This window comes from Petromyzon marinus, chromosome 72, assembly GCF_048934315.1.
Source record: "Petromyzon marinus isolate PM22_M1 ecotype Great Lakes invasive population chromosome 72, UKy_Petmar_22M1.pri1.0, whole genome shotgun sequence".
Classification (NCBI taxonomy): domain Eukaryota; kingdom Metazoa; phylum Chordata; class Hyperoartia; order Petromyzontiformes; family Petromyzontidae; genus Petromyzon; species Petromyzon marinus.
Window position 1 is genome coordinate 8,774,669 of NC_133738.1, and position 21,992 is coordinate 8,796,660.

Genomic DNA, 21,992 nt, shown 5'->3' on the forward strand with positions numbered 1-21,992 from the left:
GTACTTTGCATTACTTAAAATGCAATTTTAGTTTTAAAAAATGCTGAGTTTTGTGTGAAAGCGAGTGCAGTCACTGATTTATATACGTGTTTTTTTACATTACTAATCTCAACCATTTGCAGCGGAAACGAGAAATTCCTCAAGTATTATTGGCGGTGTCGCCGTTACTGTGGGGCCTGCGGTGTCTGTTCAGATTTCCCTCATGTTTGTGTGACTTGCTGGCACACTGATGCGGCCAGCATTTCTCTCTCATGGCTAAAGTCTAACTGATAACGGGTCAACTTCTCAGCCCACTACCGATAGAATGACTCCGCACGTGCACCCTGACAGAGAAAAAAGCAAATGGAATGTGCGTATCTGTAGACAAGGCACATTTACACCAATAATTGTCTGTGAGGAGAATTATTTTAACACTCGTTCATAAAATGTCTTTGCCAGGCAAAAGTTTTTAATAGAATATAATAATTAGCCTGATATGCTTTTTTACAATTTGATCAGACCACTAACAACTAGTCCAAATTAGTTTTTATTAAAAAAAATATTGACTTGATTCAATTTCTTCTTTGGTTCTTTCGGTAAAGTCACGTAGAATGAGAATAAAATATTAAATTGATAAAATAAAATAACACAATAATATTCTCACGACGTTTCGTCCACAACACAAGCGGCTGGATTTTGTGAATGGAAATGCAGTGCGACTAAGTTAATTTGCTGTCGGTAAAAAAAATCTGAGTAGTGCAACAACATGCTGCGAATCATGCTGGACAGAACCTTGAGGCATAATTATTCCCAATCCAAATGAAGTTGTTTTAACGTGACTCAAACAAGAAAAGTAGGAGTTTGGTTAAAATTACAAAACAATGTATTTTGTAAGAGTTAAAGATCAGCACCATTGTGCTTTAATATTAACCTGGTATAATTGGCTACAGTACCAGTTGAGTGGATTTTCAAGAAAGCCTGAATCGCACCACATCATGCCTTTACCAGCGGGGATTGAGACAATGGTCGGAAGGGCGGCGTGGTGTAGACCCCTTGCTGACAGTGAAGCCTGGCACCGGGGTCCCCCCCTGCTTCCCTCTCCCCCCACCCGCTCCATCCCTCCCCCCATCACCTTTATCCCCCCGTCTCCCATCACCCCCCCCCCCTCCATCACCCCCCCCCACCATCCCCCCCCCATCACCTCCATCACCTCCATCACCTCCCCCCTATCCCCCATATACTTCCCCCACTCGTCCTGCCGCCTCGTCGCTGTCTCCCACGGGCTCACTAAGGCACAAACCGCAACACGCCACCGGCACCGGTGACCCTCCCGAGACGCCATGCCAGGACGCGTGTCACAGTGAGTATTGGTTTAGATTGTTGGAGAGTAAATGTTTAAGCTTGCATGTCATATCATGCCGAAGCAACAACAAAAAACATTGCCGATTTATTTAAATATCATTCTCATCTGCATTCAGAATCAGGCATAAATATATTTATAAGTTTTGTAACAATACATATACTTTTAATGTTCTCAAGGTATATGTAAATTGAGATATTCAGTTGTAAGAGTTTCCATTTTTCTTTAATTACCATATTTAGTATCCGTGTGTGTATGTTTGCACGTACCTGTGTGTTGCAGCAAGCCCTCGCGGTGGCCTGAGACTTCAAGACGTTGCTTCACTGACCTCGTGTTCTCTATCGTGCTGCTATTTGAGAGCACAGGCGCGAGTTTAGAAATGACGCCGACAACCACGATAGCCCAATCGGACGTTGCCTGTCCGGAACACTGCAGGTGCCTACTTCCTCAGAGGCACACGAGCTGCCTCGATGCCAGACTCAGTGAAGTTCCACAAAATGTGCCCTCGAACACCTCCCAACTAGACCTGCAGGGAAACCAGCTCCGCACTTTGCCAACCAACGCTTTCGAAAATTTGTCCGTGCTCAAGTCGTTGCATCTCATCGACTGCGAGTTATCGATTGTGAAACCCGGTGCCTTCAATGGCCTCTCCCAGCTGACGTATCTCTACCTGCAAAACAACAGTTTGAAAAGCCTCCCCATAGGATTATTTGATGGACTTGTTAGCGTTACGTACCTCTACCTCGACTATAACCAACTGGATAGCATCTGTTCAGGTACTACCTCGTATTTTCCATTTATTACATCATCATATGGCATAATCAATCCACTGCTGGATGATGGCCTAACCCAAGATACCTCACATATTGCAATGCAACACTCCACCCAGCACCTGTAAATTAACTGATTTTAAAATCACTCCAGCTCCTCATTGACATACTCTCGGACGCACCAGATTCCTTCACTGACACTCCATTGTTATTGGAGTGGGTGTAGCGATGGCGAGATGTTAACTACCTCGCCTGGTATACAGAAGGCTGTAGGTTCGATCCTGACCCGAACGTCTGCTGTATATTTGTAGTTTGCATGTCTCTCTACCCGTGGTCCCTTGGATTTTTCTCCGGGTCCTCCAGTTTTTCCCTCCACATTTAGAATCAGTATGCGTTTAAAGTATTTGGCTGATATACATTTCCACATAAGCCACTTCGTTGAGCTATCATTTGTGGCCAGGTCGCTTTTGAAAAATAGCTACATAGCTCAGTGGGCCTTACCTGGTAAAATAAAAATAGGTAAAATAAAAATTGTTTTTATTTTATTATTGACCATTGTCCATTTTACTTTCATGCGACATGTCCTGCCCAAGCCTGATGACTTTTTATGAACAGGTTTCATAATGTTATTAACCTTCGTATCTTCTCTCATCTATGTGCTGCTCTTTCTCTCTCAAATGTAATTCTAAGAGTGCAACTCTCCACGCTTCTTTGCACACTTATCAGCTTCTGTTCTATATTTTTTAATTTCATAATAATGAATCATGTCATATCGCATGTATGCACCGATTAAATTTGTTCTTCTTTAGGTACACTGTTATATCACTTTTAATTATCAAGTTACACTTTGCAAAAGTTAGGGTTACATTTAATAATTATTTGCTTTTGTCACATGTAGTTATGATCAATTTTACTGGCCACCCACCCACTCGTGTAACACAGTGCCAGCGTTCATAGGTGCTCGCTAACAGCACTTGCCCTAACAGTCTGTTCAGGCCACCTCCACTATCCCCACGGGGAACCAGGTCATCCGGTAGAAAGCATACCAGGGAATGGCAGTGGTTAATGACCCCTCGTTGGGAGTGATCCAGCACTTCAAGGCCACCAAGTCGCCACTGGCATTGCCGATGAGAGGCGTTTCCCCATGCGTGGACGTTGTGGTATTGGATTTGCTGGTGGTGTTGCACCTTATCTCTTTCTCTCACTGGGAATATATCATCCGTCTTTTTGTTCATGCTCTTTGTGGCTGTTATCTTTTACTCGTAAGTTTTATTTGTGTTCTTTGCATTGTCAAGTTAAATTGACCCCTAGCCACGGATGAAACGGATACTGAGAGCGAGCCTGTTATTAATGAAATAAATGAACACCTTGTACTCGCAGCATTGCTCACCTATTCTGCCATTTAAATGGCTCAGCCTAATACCTAATACTGTACCAGCCAATGGAATTGAAGGGCTAATCGGTGAACAGCCACCTCATGGGCCTCGGGTGTGAATAAGAAGACAGCACCCACAGGGTTTTTGAAGTGTAAACAGGTCGTGGAAAAAAGCTGAGAATGGGGGCCTCAGTGGATATAGGGGAAGAGGTGGCCATGAATCCAGGTCTTCGGTGATCTCCATATGTGGGTGGTCTGTATTGAATAAACAACTGTCGGAAGACTTCACCCATGTGTGCTGGACCCCTTCTGTTAAGTTGTCACGCAAGTAAGCTGTCTCATAGTTTCATTATGAATATAAGTCATCTGGTGTTTGCATTAATTCGTTGCTTAATCCATCATGCTCGTTTGAATTGTACTGTTATTTAGTTAATCAATCTACTTTTTATGACACATGCATCACAGGTATTTTCTCCCCAATGAAGAAGTTAACTGGCCTCTACATTCGCTACAACCACCTGACTTGGCTCGCAGACCACACTTTCCAGGGTCTTACTTCTCTGCAGTGGCTCTACCTGAGCGACAACTCCGTCTCAAATATATCGAAAGATGCCTTTCATGGCCTACAAGCTCTGCGTCGTCTCACCCTCGATGGGAACAACCTGACGACCCCTCCGTCGAACGCGATTCGTGTTTTGGACAACCTGAACTTGCTTCGACTCAGCAGGAACCCTGTGCCATCGCTGAAAAACAACTGGCTGGCCCGCGGCGTTCGCAGCCTCACCCACCTCAATCTGGACGAGATGGGCTTGACCAGCTTGGGAGTCCGAGCTTTTGCTCGCCTGCGCCGCCTGCGGGTGCTCACGTTGCGCAACAACCGACTGACCTCGCTGCGCTCGATACTGTCGCTCAAGTCGCTCGCGACCGTGGGTCTCAGTGGCAACCCGTGGCTGTGCGACTGCCGCCTCATTGAGCTGTGGACGTGGCTCGTGAGTCGGGCATACGGAACCCCTGGGGAGGTGATTTGTCGCAACCCTCCAGCACTCAAAGGGACGTATCTTGCCCTCACCAAGGTAACTTCACCACTCTCACTACCTAACCCCCCCGCCCACCAGAAGCTATTTATTATGGAACTGGGGACAGCCAAAGAGCTGAATGAGACTCATGAACATTACATAGCTGTCAACCCATACGGTTCACCCCTATTCCTGTACAGGGAAATTTCTTTTAAGGTTCATACAGCGTCCAGCCATTTCAATACGGGCACTTTGTTGTATATTTGTGTTTCTCCCTTGTCATGGGACATTGTAGGATGAAGTTGAGATTTATAAGGGGCACGGGTGACGAATAAGGTCTGAATTTGTATGTAATAAAGTCGGCACTGATAAGGGGTTGATCGGTATGACGTTAGTTGGATTTATTACAAGACTGGGGACTGCCAAAGAGCTAAATAAGACTTCTGAACATTAGTTTAATTTCGTTCTGGCTGTTAGCAGTATTTCGCTCCAGGTCAGAGCATTATAATTTGTTTTCCCTGGGTTATGTTGGAACAGAATTCACTAACTTTTGAGACTGTAATGTGTTAATATAAAGTAATTAAATATGTATCTACAAGGTAACTCTATTGAACCATATGCACAGTTTTACGAAATGTCTTAAGTTCAACAAGTTATCGATTTGTTTGTATTGTTGGAAGCAGAGATATTGGCATGATTTCAACAAACATTCTATAAAGGAACTTTCACCAAGATATTAATTGGACCAAAAAAACGTTGTTTTTAATAACATTGCACGTGACTAATATACCAAATTACTCCTTACGTGAAGGTTTATGGAGTATGTGAACTCTATGAGAGGGATAGCACGCACTAAGGGACATTGATTATGTCGAGGTAACTAGCAGGAACTCGGGGTACTTCCGAGGTACAAGGATGGCGAATATGTTTTATCATTTGGAATTTATGTTTTATTTAAATATTTTAGTATCTTAATGTTTTTTTTACATCTAACCTATAAAAGGCATTTGTTGTATGTCTGTCTGTCCGTCTATCTGTATACGCTCGCTTGTGTGGGATTTGGCTCTCGGACCGCAGTGTTCGTGTGGAAATTTTTTTGCCGGGCGGCACGCCCCGGGCCCCCTGCTTGGCATAGGCTATTCCTTTTTCCCGTCCGTCGCCTTTAAAGTGGTTCAATTAACGTTTTGGTGCGATTCATCTTTATTTATTTATTTACTTTACCGACCGGCTCGCTGCTGCGCATGCGCGAAACGCCGACGCGAGTTGTTGCCCCTGGCAACGCACAGACGCCGTCGCCGCAGGGTGGACGCCATTGCTCATTAAAAATGCAAACAAATTTACACGCGACGCTGAGGTAAATTTATTAAAGTGTCATGTCCTCTTCTCTCCCGCTCCACCCCAATGTGTGCACTTACTATTATAGGGTCGGTAAATATAAAAATTATAGCGATTAAATAGGATTATTGTAGCGCGGGGGGGGGAGGGGTGTAGCGGCCCAGGCCCCAGCCTCGGCCGGCCGGGCAATCTAGGCGAGGCCGGAGGCTTTGCACGGGACTAGGCCTTGTCACGGCAATCTGTCAGGTGAGTACTTTGTGCTATAGAGTCGATATATATACTGCTACTAGCGGGGAAATATATATTTTAAAACGTCTGAAAACTTAAAAACATAACATACAAATGAAAAGATAACTCATTAATTTAAAATAAAATCCGTTTAAAATAAAATCCGAGCGCGCCAAGAATCGATTCTTTCAATCGCGCAAAGGAATCGAAGGTTGTAGATTACTTTAGAATCGTCTTGAAGCGACGACGGGCAACAGAAACAGCCTTTAGATTAACCAGCAAATATTTTTTAAAAAACGTATTACAACGCTGTGTGCTCAAATCCCAGTGTGATGCAAGTCAAACAATACCAACCATGAGATAGATTATTCGGTAAAGTCACGTAGGTAAAAAATAAAACAACAAAAAATCACGACGTTTCGGCCACAACACAAGTGGCCTTCATCAGGTTGAAGGGACCGGACTGTCCAGAGGACAGCGTTGGAGTGAAAACAGCCAAGCCCAGGTCGCGTCCTTTAAGCTGTGTGGGAGGAAACAAAAGTGCCTTGACAAATGAATTAGCATAAAAATGAGCATGATGTACGTAGGAGGTACATGATGGACCGGCGCGGTGGGGGGGGAGTTTACATAATGTTGGTGTGAAGGGAAATAAGCAGCTGTGAAAGGTTGGGATACCACTACTTGAAAAAATATACTGTACCATTGAAAATTAGTTTAATGTTTGGTTTGATTTTGAACATCTTTCCAATGATTGCTTAATTTGAAACCATCCTCTCGGTTGAAATTGTGTCTGTGTTTGTAAATCTGAATTGTCTCGTGGACAAATCTCTGATAAAAAAACCCGTGGGTTTGCAGAGAACCTTGGTATTGGAGAAAACTATATCGTGATCACCCACAGCGTTGTAACAGTGATCAGCTACGGCAGAAGAATTCGTTCTGCCGTGTTTCAAATCTGATTTGTGCTCGCAAATTCGGTCAGAGACATGTCGTTTCGTCTCCCCGATATAGCAGTCGCCACAGGTGCAGCTCAATTTGTAAACCCCGGGGTACTGTAAGTCAGGAATGACATCCTTCACGGATGGGATCAGGTCACGGATTTTGTGTACTGTATTGAACCGGACCAGGATCTTGTGTTTGTTTAGAATTTTGGAGATATTTTCAGTAACGCCTGCTATATATGGTAGTGTGATGGTTTTGATCGGAGTATCAAGTGGTTGTTTCTGTATGGAGGGAGAAACAGCTTGGCGGATGGTACGGTCAGAGTATCCGTTCCTCTTGAGGGCCAGATGTACATGTTTTAATTCACTGGTCAGGTGATGTTGGTCCGAAATGCAATGAGCCTTCTCATCAAAACGTTATACCACAGGGCTCATTGCATTTCGGACCAACACCATTAAAACATTATACCACAGGGCTCATTGCATTTCAAACCAACACCACCTGACCAGTGAATTAAAACATGTACATCTGGCTCTCAAGAGGAGCGGATACTCTGACCGTACCATCCGCCAAGCTGTTTCTCTCTCCATACAGAAACAACCACTTGATACTCCGATCAAAACCATCACACTACCATATATAGCAGGTGTTACTAAAAAGATCTCCAAAATTCTAAACAAACACAAGATCCTGGTCTGGTTCAATACAGTACACAAAATCCGTGACCTGATCCCATCCGTGAAGGATGTCATTCCTGACTTACAGTACCCCGGGGTTTACAAATTGAGCTACACCTGTGGTGACTGCTATATCGGGGAGACGAAATGACATGTCTCTGACCGAATTCGTGAGCACAAATCAGATTTGAAACACGGCAGAACGAATTCTTCTGCCGTAGCTGATCACTGTTACAACGCTGTGGGTGATCACGATATAGTTTTCTCCGATACCATGGTTCTCTGCAAACCCACGGGTTTTTTTATCAGAGATTTGTCCACGAGACAATTCAGATTTACAAACACAGACACAATTTCAACCGAGAGAATGGTTTCAAATTAAGCAATCATTGGAAAGATGTTCTAAATCAAACCAAACATTAAACTAATTTTCAATGGTACAGTATATTTTTTCAAGTAGTGGTATCCCAACCTTTCACAGCTGCTTATTTCCCTTCACACCAACATTATGTAAACTCCCCCCCCCCCCCCCCCCGCGCCGGTCCATCATGTACCTCCTACGTACATCATGCTCATTTTATGCTAATTCCTTTGTCAAGGCGCTTTTGTTTCCTCCCACACAGCTTAAAGGGCGCGACCTGGGCTTGGCTGTTTTCACTCCAATGCTGTCCTCTGGACAGTACGGTCCCTTCACCTGATGAAGCCCACTTGTGTTGTGGCCGAAACGTCGTGATTTTTTGTTGTTTTATTTTTTACCTAGGTGACTTTACCAAATAGAACCAAAGAGTATGGATCCTTGCAGTCACGAAAGCTTCAAATCTAGAATACGATAGATTAACCATATGTTTTCTAAATCAACAAAAAAGCTTCAAAAACAATGTAACAACAGCAATCATAGGAACTGTGATTCTCATTTAACAATAAACGATATAAATAACATGTACGACCAAACTAGCAGCCATAGCTGGCAGCATAACACTCCCAGTGTATGATGTGTGAGTGAGTCAGTGGTAGTGTGAGTGAGTGTATGATGTGTGAGTGACTCAGCGTATGAGTGAGTCAGTTTATGCTGTGTGAGTGAGTTTATGATGTGTGAGTGAGTCAGTGGTAGTGTTGAGTGAGTGTATGATGAGTGAATGGGTCAGTGGCTGTGTGAGTCAGCGTATGATGAGTGAGTCAGCGTATGATTAGTGAATGATGTGTGAGTGACTCAGTGTATGATGAGTGAGTCAGTGTATGATGTGTGAGTGACTGCTGTAATCATAGCAGGTATCACCACAGTCAGTATGCACTGCTGTCATAGCAGGTACCACAGTCAGTATGCACTGCTGTAATCATAGCAGGTCCCACAACAGCAGTATGCACTGCTGTAATCATAGCAGGAACCACCACAGCAGTATACACTGTTGTAATCATAGCAGGTACCACCACAGCAGTATGCACTGCTGTAATCATAGCAGGTACCACCACAGCAGTATGCACTGCTGTAATCATAGCAGGTCCCACAACAGCAGTATGCACTGCTGTAATCATAGCAGGAACCACCACAGCAGTATACACTGTTGTTATCATAGCAGGTACCACCACAGCAATATGCACTGCTGTAATCATAGCAGGTACCACCACAGCAGTATGCACTGCTGTAATCATAGCAGGAACCACCACAGTCAGTATGCAATGCTGTAATCAGCAGGTACCCCTACAGTCGGTATACACTGCTGTTGTGATAGCAGTTACCACCAGAGTCAGTATACACGGCTGTCGTGATAGCAGGTACCACCACAGTATGCACTGCTGTAGTGATAGCAGGTACCACCACAGTCCTTATGCATTGCTGTTATCATAGCAGGTACCACCACAGTCAGTATGCGCTGCTGTAATCATAGCAGGTACCATCACAGTCAGTATGCACTGCTATAATAGCAGGTACCACCACAACATGCACTGCTGTAATCATAGCAGGTACTACCACAATCAGTATGCACTCCTATCATAGCAGGTACCACCACAACATGCACTGCTGTTATCATAGCAGGTACCACCACAATATGCACTGCTATAATCATAGCAGGTACCACCACAGCAGTATGCACTGCTGTAATCATGGCAGGTACCACCACAATATGCACTGCTATAATCATAGCAGGTACCACCACAGTCTGTATGCACTGCTGTAATCATGGCAGGTACCACAATATGCACTGCTGTAATCATTGCAGGTACCACCACAGCAGTATGCACTGCTGTAATCATAGCAGGTACCACCAGAGTCAGTGTGCACTGCTGTTGTGATAGCAGTTACCACCAGAGTCAGTATGCACGGCCGTCGTGATAGCAGGTACCACCACAGTATGCACTGCTGTAGTGATAGCAGGTACCACCACAGTCCTTATGCACTGCTGTTATCATAGCAGGTACCACCATAGTCAGTATGCGCTACTGTAATCATAGCAGGTACCATCACAGTCAGTATGCACTGCTATCATAGCAGGTACCACCACAACATGCACTGCTGTAATCATAGCAGGTACCACCACAGCAGTATGCACTGCTGTAATCATAGCAGGTACCACCACAGTCTGTATGCACTGCTGTAATCATAGGTACCACCACAGTCGGTATGAACTGCTGTAATCATAGCAGGTACCACCACAATATGCGCTGCTGTAATCATAGCAGGTACCACCACAGTCAGTATGCACTGCTGTAATCATAGCAGGTACCACCACAGTCAGTGTGCACTGCTGTTATCATAGCAGGATCCACCACAGTCAGTATGCACTGCTGTAGTCATATCAGGAACCATCACAGTCGGTATGCACTGCTATAGTTAAAGCAGGTCCCACCACAGTCAGTGTGCACTGCTGTAGTCATTTCAGGTACCACCACAGTCGTATGCACTGCTGTAATAGCAGGTACCACCACAGCAGTATGCACTGCTGTAATCATAGGTACCACCACACTCGGTATGAACTGCTGTAATCATAGCAGGTACCACCACAATATGCACTGCTATAATCATAGCAGGTTCCACCACAGTCAGTATGCACTGCTGTAATCATAGGTACCACCACAGTCGGTATGAACTGCTGTAATCATAGCAGGTACCACCACAATATGCACTGCTGTAATCATTGCAGGTACCACCACAGCAGTATGCACTGCTGTAATCATAGCAGGTACCACCACAGTCAGTATGCACTGCTGTCGTGAAAGCAGGAACCACCAGAGCCTTTATGCACTGGTGTCGTGAAAGCATGTACCACCACAGTCAGTATGCACTGCTGTAATCATAGCAGGTACCACCACAGAAGTATGCACTACTGTAATCATAGCAGGTACCACCAGAGTCAGTATGCACTGCTGTAATCATAGCAGGATCCACCACAGTCAATATGCACTGCTGTAGTTATATCAGGAACCATCACAGTCGGTATGCACTGCTATAGTTAAAGCAGTTCCCACCACAGTCAGTGTGCACTGCTGTAGTCATAGCAGGTACCACCACAGTCAGTATGCACTGCTGTAATCATAGGTACCACCACAGTCGGTATGAACTGTTGTAATCATAGCAGGTACCACCACAATATGCACTGCTGTAATCATAGCAGGTCCCACCACAGTCAGTATGCACTGCTGTAGTCATAGTAGATACTGCTATTCAGTTGGTAGATCATGCTATATAGAGTTAGTAGATACTAAAACAGTCAGTATATACCACTACGGTCAGTAAATACTGCTACAGTCAGCAAATACGACTACACAGTCAGTAGATACTACTACGGTCAGTAGCTACTACTATAGAGTGAGTAGATACTGCTATAGAGTTAGCAGTTACTACTATAGTCAGTGGATACTACTATAGAGTCAGCAGATACTACTATACAGTTTGTCGTTACTACTATAGAGTCGGTAGATATTACTGTAGGCCCAGTTAATACCACTACGGTCAGTAGTTACTGCTACAATCAGCAAATACTACTACACAGTCAGTAGCTACTACTGGCTCAGTAGATACTACTGTACAGTCAGTAGATACAACTACAGATTCACGAGATACTACTTACTCTGTTGTACGTAGGGTGTGTAGGTATAGATACCTACGCGGGGGTACATATATTTTTTGAGGGGGGGTGGGGGTGTCCACAATTTTTGGAAACCTTTTAGATAAACTATTTACCCCACACTTTATATTACTTTTTGGACTTTTGCAAGCCTCTTATAATTTTGTTGGTGGTGAAATGGACAAACGGCCCACCGGACTTTCACAATATCTTAGTATCTGTGTATGTATATGTAAGGTTTTTAATAGAAGTTTTTAAATATATTTTTCCCTCGGGCAACGCCGGGTACTTCCCGCTAGTTTAATATAAAAGTTCTGTGTCGCGCGACGTCATCACCCCCCCCCTTCTCACCGACTCACTCCAATGGTTATCACACCTCTTTCTCTCCTCCCTAGTGTCGTGTGACGTCATCACGCCTTCTCACCCCAAATCTCGCGTGACGTCATCACATCTCTCCTCCCCAGTATCGTGTGACGCCATCACCCCCTTCTCCCCGCCTCACCCCAATCTCGCATGACGTCATCACACCTCTCCCTCTCCTCCCTAGTGTCGTGTGACGTCACATCCACCTCAGCACCCTGAGCCTCGTCACCTGCGCTGACACATACTCGCGTTGTGGTCTGGGATTGTTTTTGTTGTTTTTTGCTGCCTTGCCCGAGCTCGCATTTCAGATTTATGCAATGGGATTGATTATTTATATCGAGTGACTTGCATTTCTCGCTATTTTTGCACTCCTATCGAGTTATTTTGTGTTGTAACTTGCTGAGCCATCCCTACCGGACGTCTGTGAAAAAGAGCTTCATTGCTCATCGGAGTCCTTCAGTCTCAATACAGATTCTGATTGTGTCTGCTTATCCAGTGACTAGCACACAAGCTAATTATATTATCCAATAATCGGAAAAAGCAGACGTCATTACTCTCGTCACCTCCCTAGCGTCTCGTGACGTCATCAACCCCTCTTCCCGTCTCGCCCAAATCCCGCGTGATATCATCAACCGCTTGTCCTCACCAATCCCGCCTCTCCTGACGTCATCACTTCTTCCCCTTACACCTCAGCAATGTGGCGTGACGTCATAACCTGTGCCCTCTCCTCACTATTCCCGCGTTTGTTGACGCAATTACTCGTGACTTTGCTAAAACATTGTTTGGTAAAAAGTTTTTTACGTGTTTTCTGCTCCTGTTTTTTGAATATCCTTGCCACACTCATCTACATCTTGGTTCCTTACCCCTCACTACCCGTCTGTCCGAGGAGGTGAAAACACAAAGTACATGTTTACTTGTATCCCACGTTACTCTTTCGCCTCTTGGTCCCACGTGTTTGCACTGGAGTTTTTTTTTCGATTTGAGCGCGTTCATGTCACTGTTAGACTAAAGTCTGGAGCTTGTACATAAGTGTGTATGTATGTTGAGCTTGTTTCGCACCATACCTAGTCAACCGTGCTAATCGGAGGTGCGATTAGCACGGTTGGCTACATTAGTACCTAACTTTTCTGGTGCCTCTTGCTGTTGTACTATATTTGCACTAGTTGTCTTTGTATTCACATGTGTTTCATTTACAAACTTCAAATACCTAGTTGATTACATTTATATGAAATGCACAATGTAATGCAATCGCTAAGTTCCTCGAGTGTTGGGCACTGGGTGGTGTTCTAATGTTCGAAGTCGGAGCGTGTCTGTGACCACTGTAAAAATAAATGCACCGCTCATTGTCAGCTCACTGTTCATTGAGCGCCTCCGCACACGAAGTGGGTTTTTGGAGTTATTTGGCCATACTGGTCAGGGACACCAAGTGGCAGTGATATGAGCCGTTTTTCCTCGTCTAAGTGTCAAGTGCAAGCATCACTGCTCTGCTATACTTTATCTATGGAGAATTAAAATAAGACGCTAAATGACGAATTTGCATATCCTATTTAGTAAGCTATCAGTTGACATATTTGTTCTTGTGATATTTGCAGCTGCAGATTCTCACCTGCCCTGCATTTGAGAACGAAACTGCAGCTACAGAAATATCCCATTTCAATGAAGCCTCAACACTCCACCAAACTACAGGAGGCCCACGCGCTACAGTGACATCACGAACTCAAGGCTGGAAATCGATCAACCACACCACCTCTCAGAGACTTTGGAGACTTACCCTTCCTACCCTTCCTGCCCATACGACCGATGTGCACGCTTCCGCGGTGTATGCGATTTCCCTCCATTCATCATCACAAAACAAATGCATGCGGTTTGTGTCGTTAAACGGCTGAAAGAAATGTTGTTGGAGGCACCCTTGCGTTATTTTAAAATTGCATGCTGCATGCATTGTACACCATTTACTCTGTTGCCATGGTGGACTGTGCAGTATAAAAAAACACATTCCTGCGGAGGGAGCTGGTAGGAACGTTGGGTTGCTCGGTCAGTGGCCAGGGTCAACGGCGGCGTGGTGTATTACGCAAATATGCCCGACTGTGAGGGCGGGCACAAGCCGGCGTGAGTAGGTTAAACGTTGAGTTTTATAAGGGCACCACGGGGTGACCAGCCCCTCCCCACAGCCCCTCCCACAGCCCCTCCCACCCTCCCCACCCAGCCCCTCCCCACCTTCCCCACCGAGCCCCTCCCCATCCAGCCCCTCCCCACCCTCCCCTCCCCACCTAGCCCCACCCTCCCCACCCAGCCCCTCCCCACCATCCCCTCCCCACCCAGCCCCTCCCCACCCTCCCCTCTCCACCCAGCTCCACCCCTCCCATTTTTGGATGCACGACGGACGGACACAATAATCCCCTGTGGCCTGGTGTAACCAGGAGGTTCCTACCAGTATCACCAGGCAAGAAGAGTGTTTATCCACGTGAAAATACCATTTTGGCCCATAAGCCCTTTGGCCTGCACCATTCCATTGTTTTTATGTTAGTGCATTTTTGGTCGACCTGGGTAATTCTTGAAGACGAGGCTCAAACCTGATTTCTTGAGTTCTCACCCCTTTAAATACAAATTTTAAACTTATTTTTTTAATCGTGAAACAACCCCTGATATTTTTATACGTATATTTTACACACTCAAAGATGTAATCAGACAAAGTAATACGCTACACAGAATAATATTTATTTATGGTGAGGAATCCGATGAGCTATAAAACTCTTTTTCACAGATGTCTAGTAGTTTCACAGATTTCCAGTAGATATCTGAACAGACACCGATGAACATCTGCAAGAGGCACAGGTTTGTGGCCAACAACTCTCAAAAACGGGTTACATTTACCAGCTGCTCAAACTGTGTTTAAAACCGCGAGTTGACTTATTAAACTTGGTGAATGTTTTGTTTTACTACAGAGAACACCTCAAATGAGTTTAAAAATATGTCATGGTGGTAATTGTGCTATATACAGTTTAATCTCACCACCACATGTATAGTATATCATATTCTATCGCAAAAAACGCTAATCTCAGCACCTGTGCACCTGCTCGTCTGAAATGCCCAGAATGTTCTTGTGTCTGCGGGTCCAAAATCTGACTACACAGTCTCATGAGAATTCGCAATAGGACCAAAAACAAACCCCAAATAACGATGTCTGGACTTCTACAACCCTGAGTGTGAGAGAGCGCATGAAGGGGTGGTCATTGTCGACTGGAACGAATAACTACCCACATTCTATATCACGAGCATACTTTAAATCCATTATTACGGAAACATCTAGTGATTGTCTATTTTTGTATCACGATGAAATTAATGAGACATTGGAAACTGATAACTCGCAAGCTTGAATTATCGCGTGATTTACATATATATTTGCATTATTCAGGACAGAAGCTGTGGAGACTCTGGAGCCATGCAGATCCTCTGAGATCCAGCACGTTAGGGTGGACGTGTATCCAAGATCGGTGAAACTGGAGTGGGAGTCACTGTCACCAGACCCTTGGGCAGCATTCCAGGCATGGACAGTGGACGATTGTGTTCAACCTTGCGTTTAAATCCGGTGTGCCATTATACATTTGTGTCTTGTTATATATTGATGACATAAATGTGGTCCAGCTGCTGCTGCGTGTTCTACCGATACAAACGTTGCTGTGCATGCCCGCTGCTGCTGCTGCTGCATGTGTGCTTCTGCTGCGTCTAATCTCAAGCACTTTGTATTGTACATCTGAGTCACAATATTTTCACTATTACATTTCTACTCACTGGAAACATTTATCTCGACATTTCAAGAGTGTCTGTATCTCCCAAACGGTACGTCAGAGAAAAAATGAATCATAACAAAAATGTTTATCTTACTGAGGACATAACCAGACAATTATTGGTTTCGTAATTTCAAGCATTTTTGACATCTGTACTTTCCAAAAAGTGCAAGCCTGCTACTATCACGTAATAACATCATTGGAATGCGCCTTGCACATACATTCTCAAATCAGATGCAATGCTTAAAAGTATGATGGCGAGTGTCATTAGCAAACGTGCAGCATATTTTATTACAGATTTCCGCATTTTGTTAGATTTCACATGACGTACAATGCATTTAGTTGCAGTAACGGAGAATGTGCCAAAAGTATGAATTTTTTTCATACTATTTCCTCATTCGGATCCTGCCACAAACACCATTTGCTGCCTACATGTATAGGTCCATTTTAACAGAAGTTTGCAGGAGTTAACCACATCTCTTCCTCATTCTCAGTATCACATTTACAATACTTTCTCGAAGTCCAGAATGTTCGTTTTGATGTTGCTTGAGATGCATTACAAGTGAGAGGGTGACACCAATTAAGTTATATCCAATGCAAATGCGTGGGGAGTGCTGGTCTTGATTTATTCCAACTCCTCATTTGCCGTGTATCCTTTTCTGGTCTACGGAGTCGGGATAGAAGGATGGTGGCTTTGAGCAACAATTGGTAACAAAGTAAAAATATACATTTTATATGTTGATATTTCTTTATGGACTTTTCAATGTTTTGAATTTGCTCCATTTATATTCCTCTGTTAGGAATCTGCTGTATTTAATTCAATGAATTGCACAATCTCACTGTACCTACTGCAAATAATTCTGTCTCATGCAACGAGTGATTTTTGTTAATTATTTATGTCTAGGTTTATGTTACCGAGGGAGAAAAACACACCAATATGGAGGTGCAAAGAGGGCTCACCCACCTTGAAGTCTCCAATCTAATCCCAGCGACAATGTACACCTTATGCATCATCCCATTCAGTGACCAGGTACCTGTTTTGAGTATTGCGAACAGTTTGTATCGTACAGTCTAACAGATGTGAGTAGTGGTCAGAGCAGCTTGCAATTGGAAACAAGCTAGTTAAACTCCTGGTTGGCAGTTTACGCAGCCCATCATCCCTCTGGAGTCGATTACCACGTTGTGGCAAGTCAACAGTGGCTTTCCCATGCATAGACTCGCCCCCTCCATAGGAATGTGAAATTTCTAAAACTGGCTTAGGGCTGTAAAGAATGGGTCATTTGAGCAGGAAATCACTGACTTTTTTACGTCATAGGTTTACATTTCAGTCAGTGTAAAATATATCTCAAAACAATCGATGATTTATTTATCTGTTAAAAGGCAGCATTAATACACGGAGTGATATTTTAATTTGTGTGCTCAACTTTAACCTTCCGACGGAGCGAATGTTGAGTGGGGGGCTTCAGAGAGTCTTGGTTTTTGGAGCGCAGTATGGAGGAAAATATAGATGAGACGGGAGAAGTAGGCAGGGGTGAGCCCATGGTGAATCTAGAAGATGGTGAATGTGACACTAAAGTTGACCTGAGTATGGATTTGGAAGCAGTGGAGGGATTGGAGATTTATTTATGCAGATGGAATTTAGTATTATCTGGAGTTTGTAGACGAGAGATATGGTGAGGCCCTAGAGGAGAGAGTTGCAGTAGACAGGTTCGGGATGTGATAAATGCATTGATGATGGTCTTGGCTGCAGCTGGCGTATGCAGGAGATGTTGGGTAGGATGGAGATAGGTCCTGAAGAATTGAGATATTGGTGCATATGACAGCACTTTATAGATATTGTAGTTGGTTATTTTTTCAGTCACAATACATTATAATTGATTATAAATGTACTTAAAGTGTGGCTTACTTTTACTACATAATAGATGTAAAATTGGAAGTGGCAGAGTGGTTCTCGTATTTTGTTGGATTATATATTTTTTTAAGTCATTTTAAAAATGGCATGCAAACCGGCACTGATTGAAAAGCCAATAGATTGTTCGTGCAAATGTACCTTCTGTTGGTCTGGGGCTTAATGGATGAACAGTGATGTTTTTCTTTAAAACATATTCCTGTGTATACTCATATTACCCAAAGTAATCCATTTGAGGGGTTTTTTTGGGTTAAATCGCGTAAATATAAATGTTGATTTAAAGCTTTCGTGACTGCAGGGATTCAAATTCTTGGTTCTTTCGGTAATGTCACATAGAAGGAAACAATAAAATAATACAAATATAAAACAATAAAATTCTCACAACGTTTCGACTGCAACACAAGCAATCATCATCAGGTGTGAAAACCACACAAGAAAATTTGAAAAAAGTGGCGGTTATTTTTAATGTTAGCACCACGGAGAGAGATTTGACAGTTTGTTCAGATGGACGAGTCCATCTATGTTCGGAAAAGAGGAGGGGGGAGACGAAAAATAATGGATGCGGTCTGAAAGCCACCTTAAGCATGATCAATCAATTAAGACGCGAAATGGTTTATCAAATCCTTCCAATGATTGCTAAGCCAGAATCCATCTTCTCGGCTGAATTTGTCTCTGTGTTTGTATATGTGGATAGCCTCATGAACGAATCTCTCATGGTAGCCGGATGGGTTGCAGAGAACCTCCGTCTTGGAGAAGTCAATGTCATGTGAACCTACTGAATTATAACAGTGATCTGCCACAGCCGAGGTGTTGGTCCTACCGTGTTTCAGGTCTACTTTGTGTTCACGAATGCGGTCCGAGACATGTCGTTTGGTTTCTCCAATGTAACTACTACCACAGAGGCAACTTAGTTTTTAGACGCCAGGGTACTGTATGTCTGGAATCACATCTTTTACAGACAGAACCAGATCACGTATTTTATGTAATGTGTTGAATCGGACCTGGATCTTGTGTTTATTCAAGATTTTGGAGATCTTTTTTGTGATCCCCGCAATGTAGGGTAAAGTGATGGTTTTAAAAGGCTCCTCAAGAGGGTCCTTCTTCATGGTTGGAGTGATAGCTTTGCGGATTGTGTAGTCGGAATAACCATTAGCCTTAAGAGCTTGGTGTATGTGCGTGACTTCACTGGCTATATGTTCCTGGTCGGCTATGCATTGGGCTCTATGGTGCAGAGTCTTGATGAGGGAATTCTTCTGGGATGGATGGTGGTGGGAATCCGGTTTCAGGTAAGCATCCGTATGGGTAGTTTTCCTGTCGACAGAGTGGCTCATTGAACCATCAGGTCTCTTTTTTATTAGGACATCTAAAAAAAGGTAGCTTGCCATCTTTTTCGACTTCCATGGTAAATATTATGGCTGGGTGTATGGAATTGATGTGGTCGAAGAATTGGTCTAGAGCAGGCCGGCCATGTGGCCAGATAACAAAAGTGTCATCCACGTACCTCTTCCATAAGGTTGGGCGCAGAGTGGCAATCTGGATGACGTCAGTCTCAAATTTCTCCATGAAAATGTTGGCTACCGGAGATAGGGGGGAGCCCATTGGGGTGCCCTCTGTTTGTAGAAAGTTCCATTCCAAGTGAAGTATGTATTGGTTAAGCAGTGTCTTACCAGGGGGGGTACCTCAGTGTTTAGTCCTTGATGAACCAAGTCTTCAATGATTGCGATGGTGTCAGGTACAGGAGCTTTGGTGAATAAGGAAACTACATCAAAACTGACAAGCAGGTCATATGGGGACAGGGAAATACCCTTGATTGTCGATACCAGGTGAGTAGAATTTTGTACCGCAGAGGTGTTTTTTTCCAGTGAAAGGCCGCAGGATTTCAGACAGAAAACGAGCCAGTTTGTAGGTGGGGGAGTTGATAGTAGAGACGATGGGACGAAGGGGTGTATCTTCTTTATGTATTTTTGGCAAGCCGTATAATCTTGGTGGCCAGGAATATAAATATAAATGTGTCGTTAAATCTGCCCTCATCCCACACAGCCAATTAGTAAGGTTTGTCACCTAAACAAAACGTGCTGATTAGTTAATAGTTCAGCTTACACCGTTTGTGTGTTGGAGAGTAAACCCACAACATTTACAATTTGAGTACCATTTTGTTTCACCGGTAATTACAACAACCAGCTTCATCAGGCAACAGCCGGAGTTGTGGACAAATCCTCCTCCTGTTTCGGTCTATACAGATAGTCCCCCGAGTTACGATGGTCTGACTTACGATATTCGATCTTATGATGGCGATAGCGATACGACGGACAGAATCTTGGTGAGTACAGTGCAATGATATGTTATGATACGTTCAATGCATGTATGATACATAGTTTTAGCGATTTAATTTTAGGGTTACCACGATACGATACGTTCAATGCATGTTAAGTTTTTTTTATAGCAGATAGGATTGTTTCCTGAAAAGACTCTATTAAATTACAGTTCATATTGGTTGTTTGTTTTACTTTACATTTTACTGTGCAATACAGTATTGTAATTAATAAATACATACAGTATATAGTTTATACAGTACGGCACTGTAAATTGCTCTGTTTTGCTCAATTATCAGCATTCTTTAAGACTCCTGGGTAGGCTAGGCCATCTTAGACTTACGATATTTTTGACTTACGATGGGGTCGTCGTAACGCATCTCCGTCATAAGTAGAGGACTACCTGTATTTATATTCACGCGATCTAACCCAAACAAACCTCTATTATGGATCATATTAGTAGTGAAAGCCTACGTGTTACACATAGTAACATCACTCGTTACTGGCAGACTATTTCCATCTGTGAAACATAGCACATTCATAAGAAATGGCACAAATATAAAATTAATGTACAAACTTATGGTCGACAATTTATAATTGTAAAAGTTTGTAGGTGTTTCAGATTGTCACAATGCTAAGTTATTTGTCTGAGCATTGGAATATTAGACCTCGTAACCGCAGCCTGCATAGAAGGAACCAAGTTTGTTTTTTTACTTGTGCGCAGATAAGGAAGTGCCTGTATCCTGCAAGCTCCCAGTGCCAGACAGTTTTCACGGACAGGGAATACTCCCATTTCCCCAACGCTGCGGCTGCACTTCTGGGCTTACTACTGTTCTTCCTGCTGGTGCTCACACTGGTGCTGTGCCGAAGACGATGCCTCCACGCCGTCCAGTTCCAGCGCCACTTCGACGAAGACAGCCTCACTATGGAGCATTCAGCCGTGCACTCACCTGACGTTGAGGTCATCGGTGAGGAGTACACTGTCAGAATGGAGGACAGCAAAAACGTGTTCACTCAGGTCGACAAAGCATCTGTGTTCAAATGATTTTTCCTTAGTTCAGTGGTTCTTAACCATTACTGCAGCCATGCACCCCTTTGGTTCTCAATGGTTAAAAAAACATGTTCATAAATACATAGGTCTGATGAGACAAAGTAGTTGTACTTACGTGCCCGTGCTTAAAAAAATCTGGTCATGTCTCGCACCCCCAGAAAGGGCATCTTGCACCTCCAGGGGGTGCATCCACCCCAGGTTAAGAACCACTGCCTTAGTTCAGGGCCATTGCTTATATACAATGTCTTATAAAACGTGATGGTCCAGATATTTCAAATCTTCTGATTCGTAAAGAGTTCAGTTATGCTTTTGAAAGAGAAATTTACCGACATCTTTCCCAAACCTTTGGAGTTCCTAGATCCCAAAGTTTGTCATGAAAAGTAAATCAGTACCAATGATATCAAGTGAAATTCAATCCATTTTGTTGCATTTAATGTTAAATAAATAAAAATTATCATTACACGCAGTTCTTAGATGTTCTGTTACGATTGTAATTCAAAGTAATTTTATGAGAAACTGTATATATACAGTGTAACAGTGTAGTGGAATGAGAGCAGCCACCACCATACTTGTTCACCTTCTGACTGAAAATAGGCAATTTGGAAACTACAATAATGTACATCACTGTACACCACAATACTGTACACCACAATATTGTACTGTACATCACTGTTTCAGAGACAGAATATTTTCCATCAAATATATGTGTGAAAAACTTTTAAAACTACACTTAAAAAAAAATCCAAAATTAAAATCATATTCACAATGAGTTTGCGTTTAAATAAATAAAATTCCCACAGAAGATGTTATCCTTTGTGTACGTACA

The 21,992-nt window shown here is 43.4% G+C and overlaps 1 protein-coding gene across 3 annotated transcripts; it reads left to right on the forward strand.

Moving 5' to 3' along the window:
- The first annotated feature begins 1,209 nt into the window (after nucleotides 1-1,209).
- Nucleotides 1,210-21,975, forward strand: LOC116957317 (uncharacterized). Of its 3 annotated transcripts, none has more exons than XM_076055736.1 (7): nucleotides 1,210-1,339; nucleotides 1,622-2,115; nucleotides 3,950-4,557; nucleotides 13,699-13,970; nucleotides 15,522-15,651; nucleotides 16,799-16,924; nucleotides 20,840-21,975. In XM_076055736.1, the coding sequence occupies exons 1-7, from the start codon at nucleotides 1,320-1,322 to the stop codon at nucleotides 21,158-21,160; spliced, it is 1,971 nt and encodes a 656-aa protein (XP_075911851.1). In that variant the 5' UTR covers nucleotides 1,210-1,319; the 3' UTR covers nucleotides 21,161-21,975. The 3 variants fall into 3 exon arrangements, with proteins under 3 accessions (XP_075911851.1, XP_075911852.1, XP_075911853.1); XM_076055737.1 differs by having other exon boundaries at nucleotides 13,699-13,925; XM_076055738.1 differs by lacking the exon at nucleotides 20,840-21,975 and having other exon boundaries at nucleotides 15,522-15,695.
- The last annotated feature ends 17 nt before the right edge of the window (nucleotides 21,976-21,992 follow it).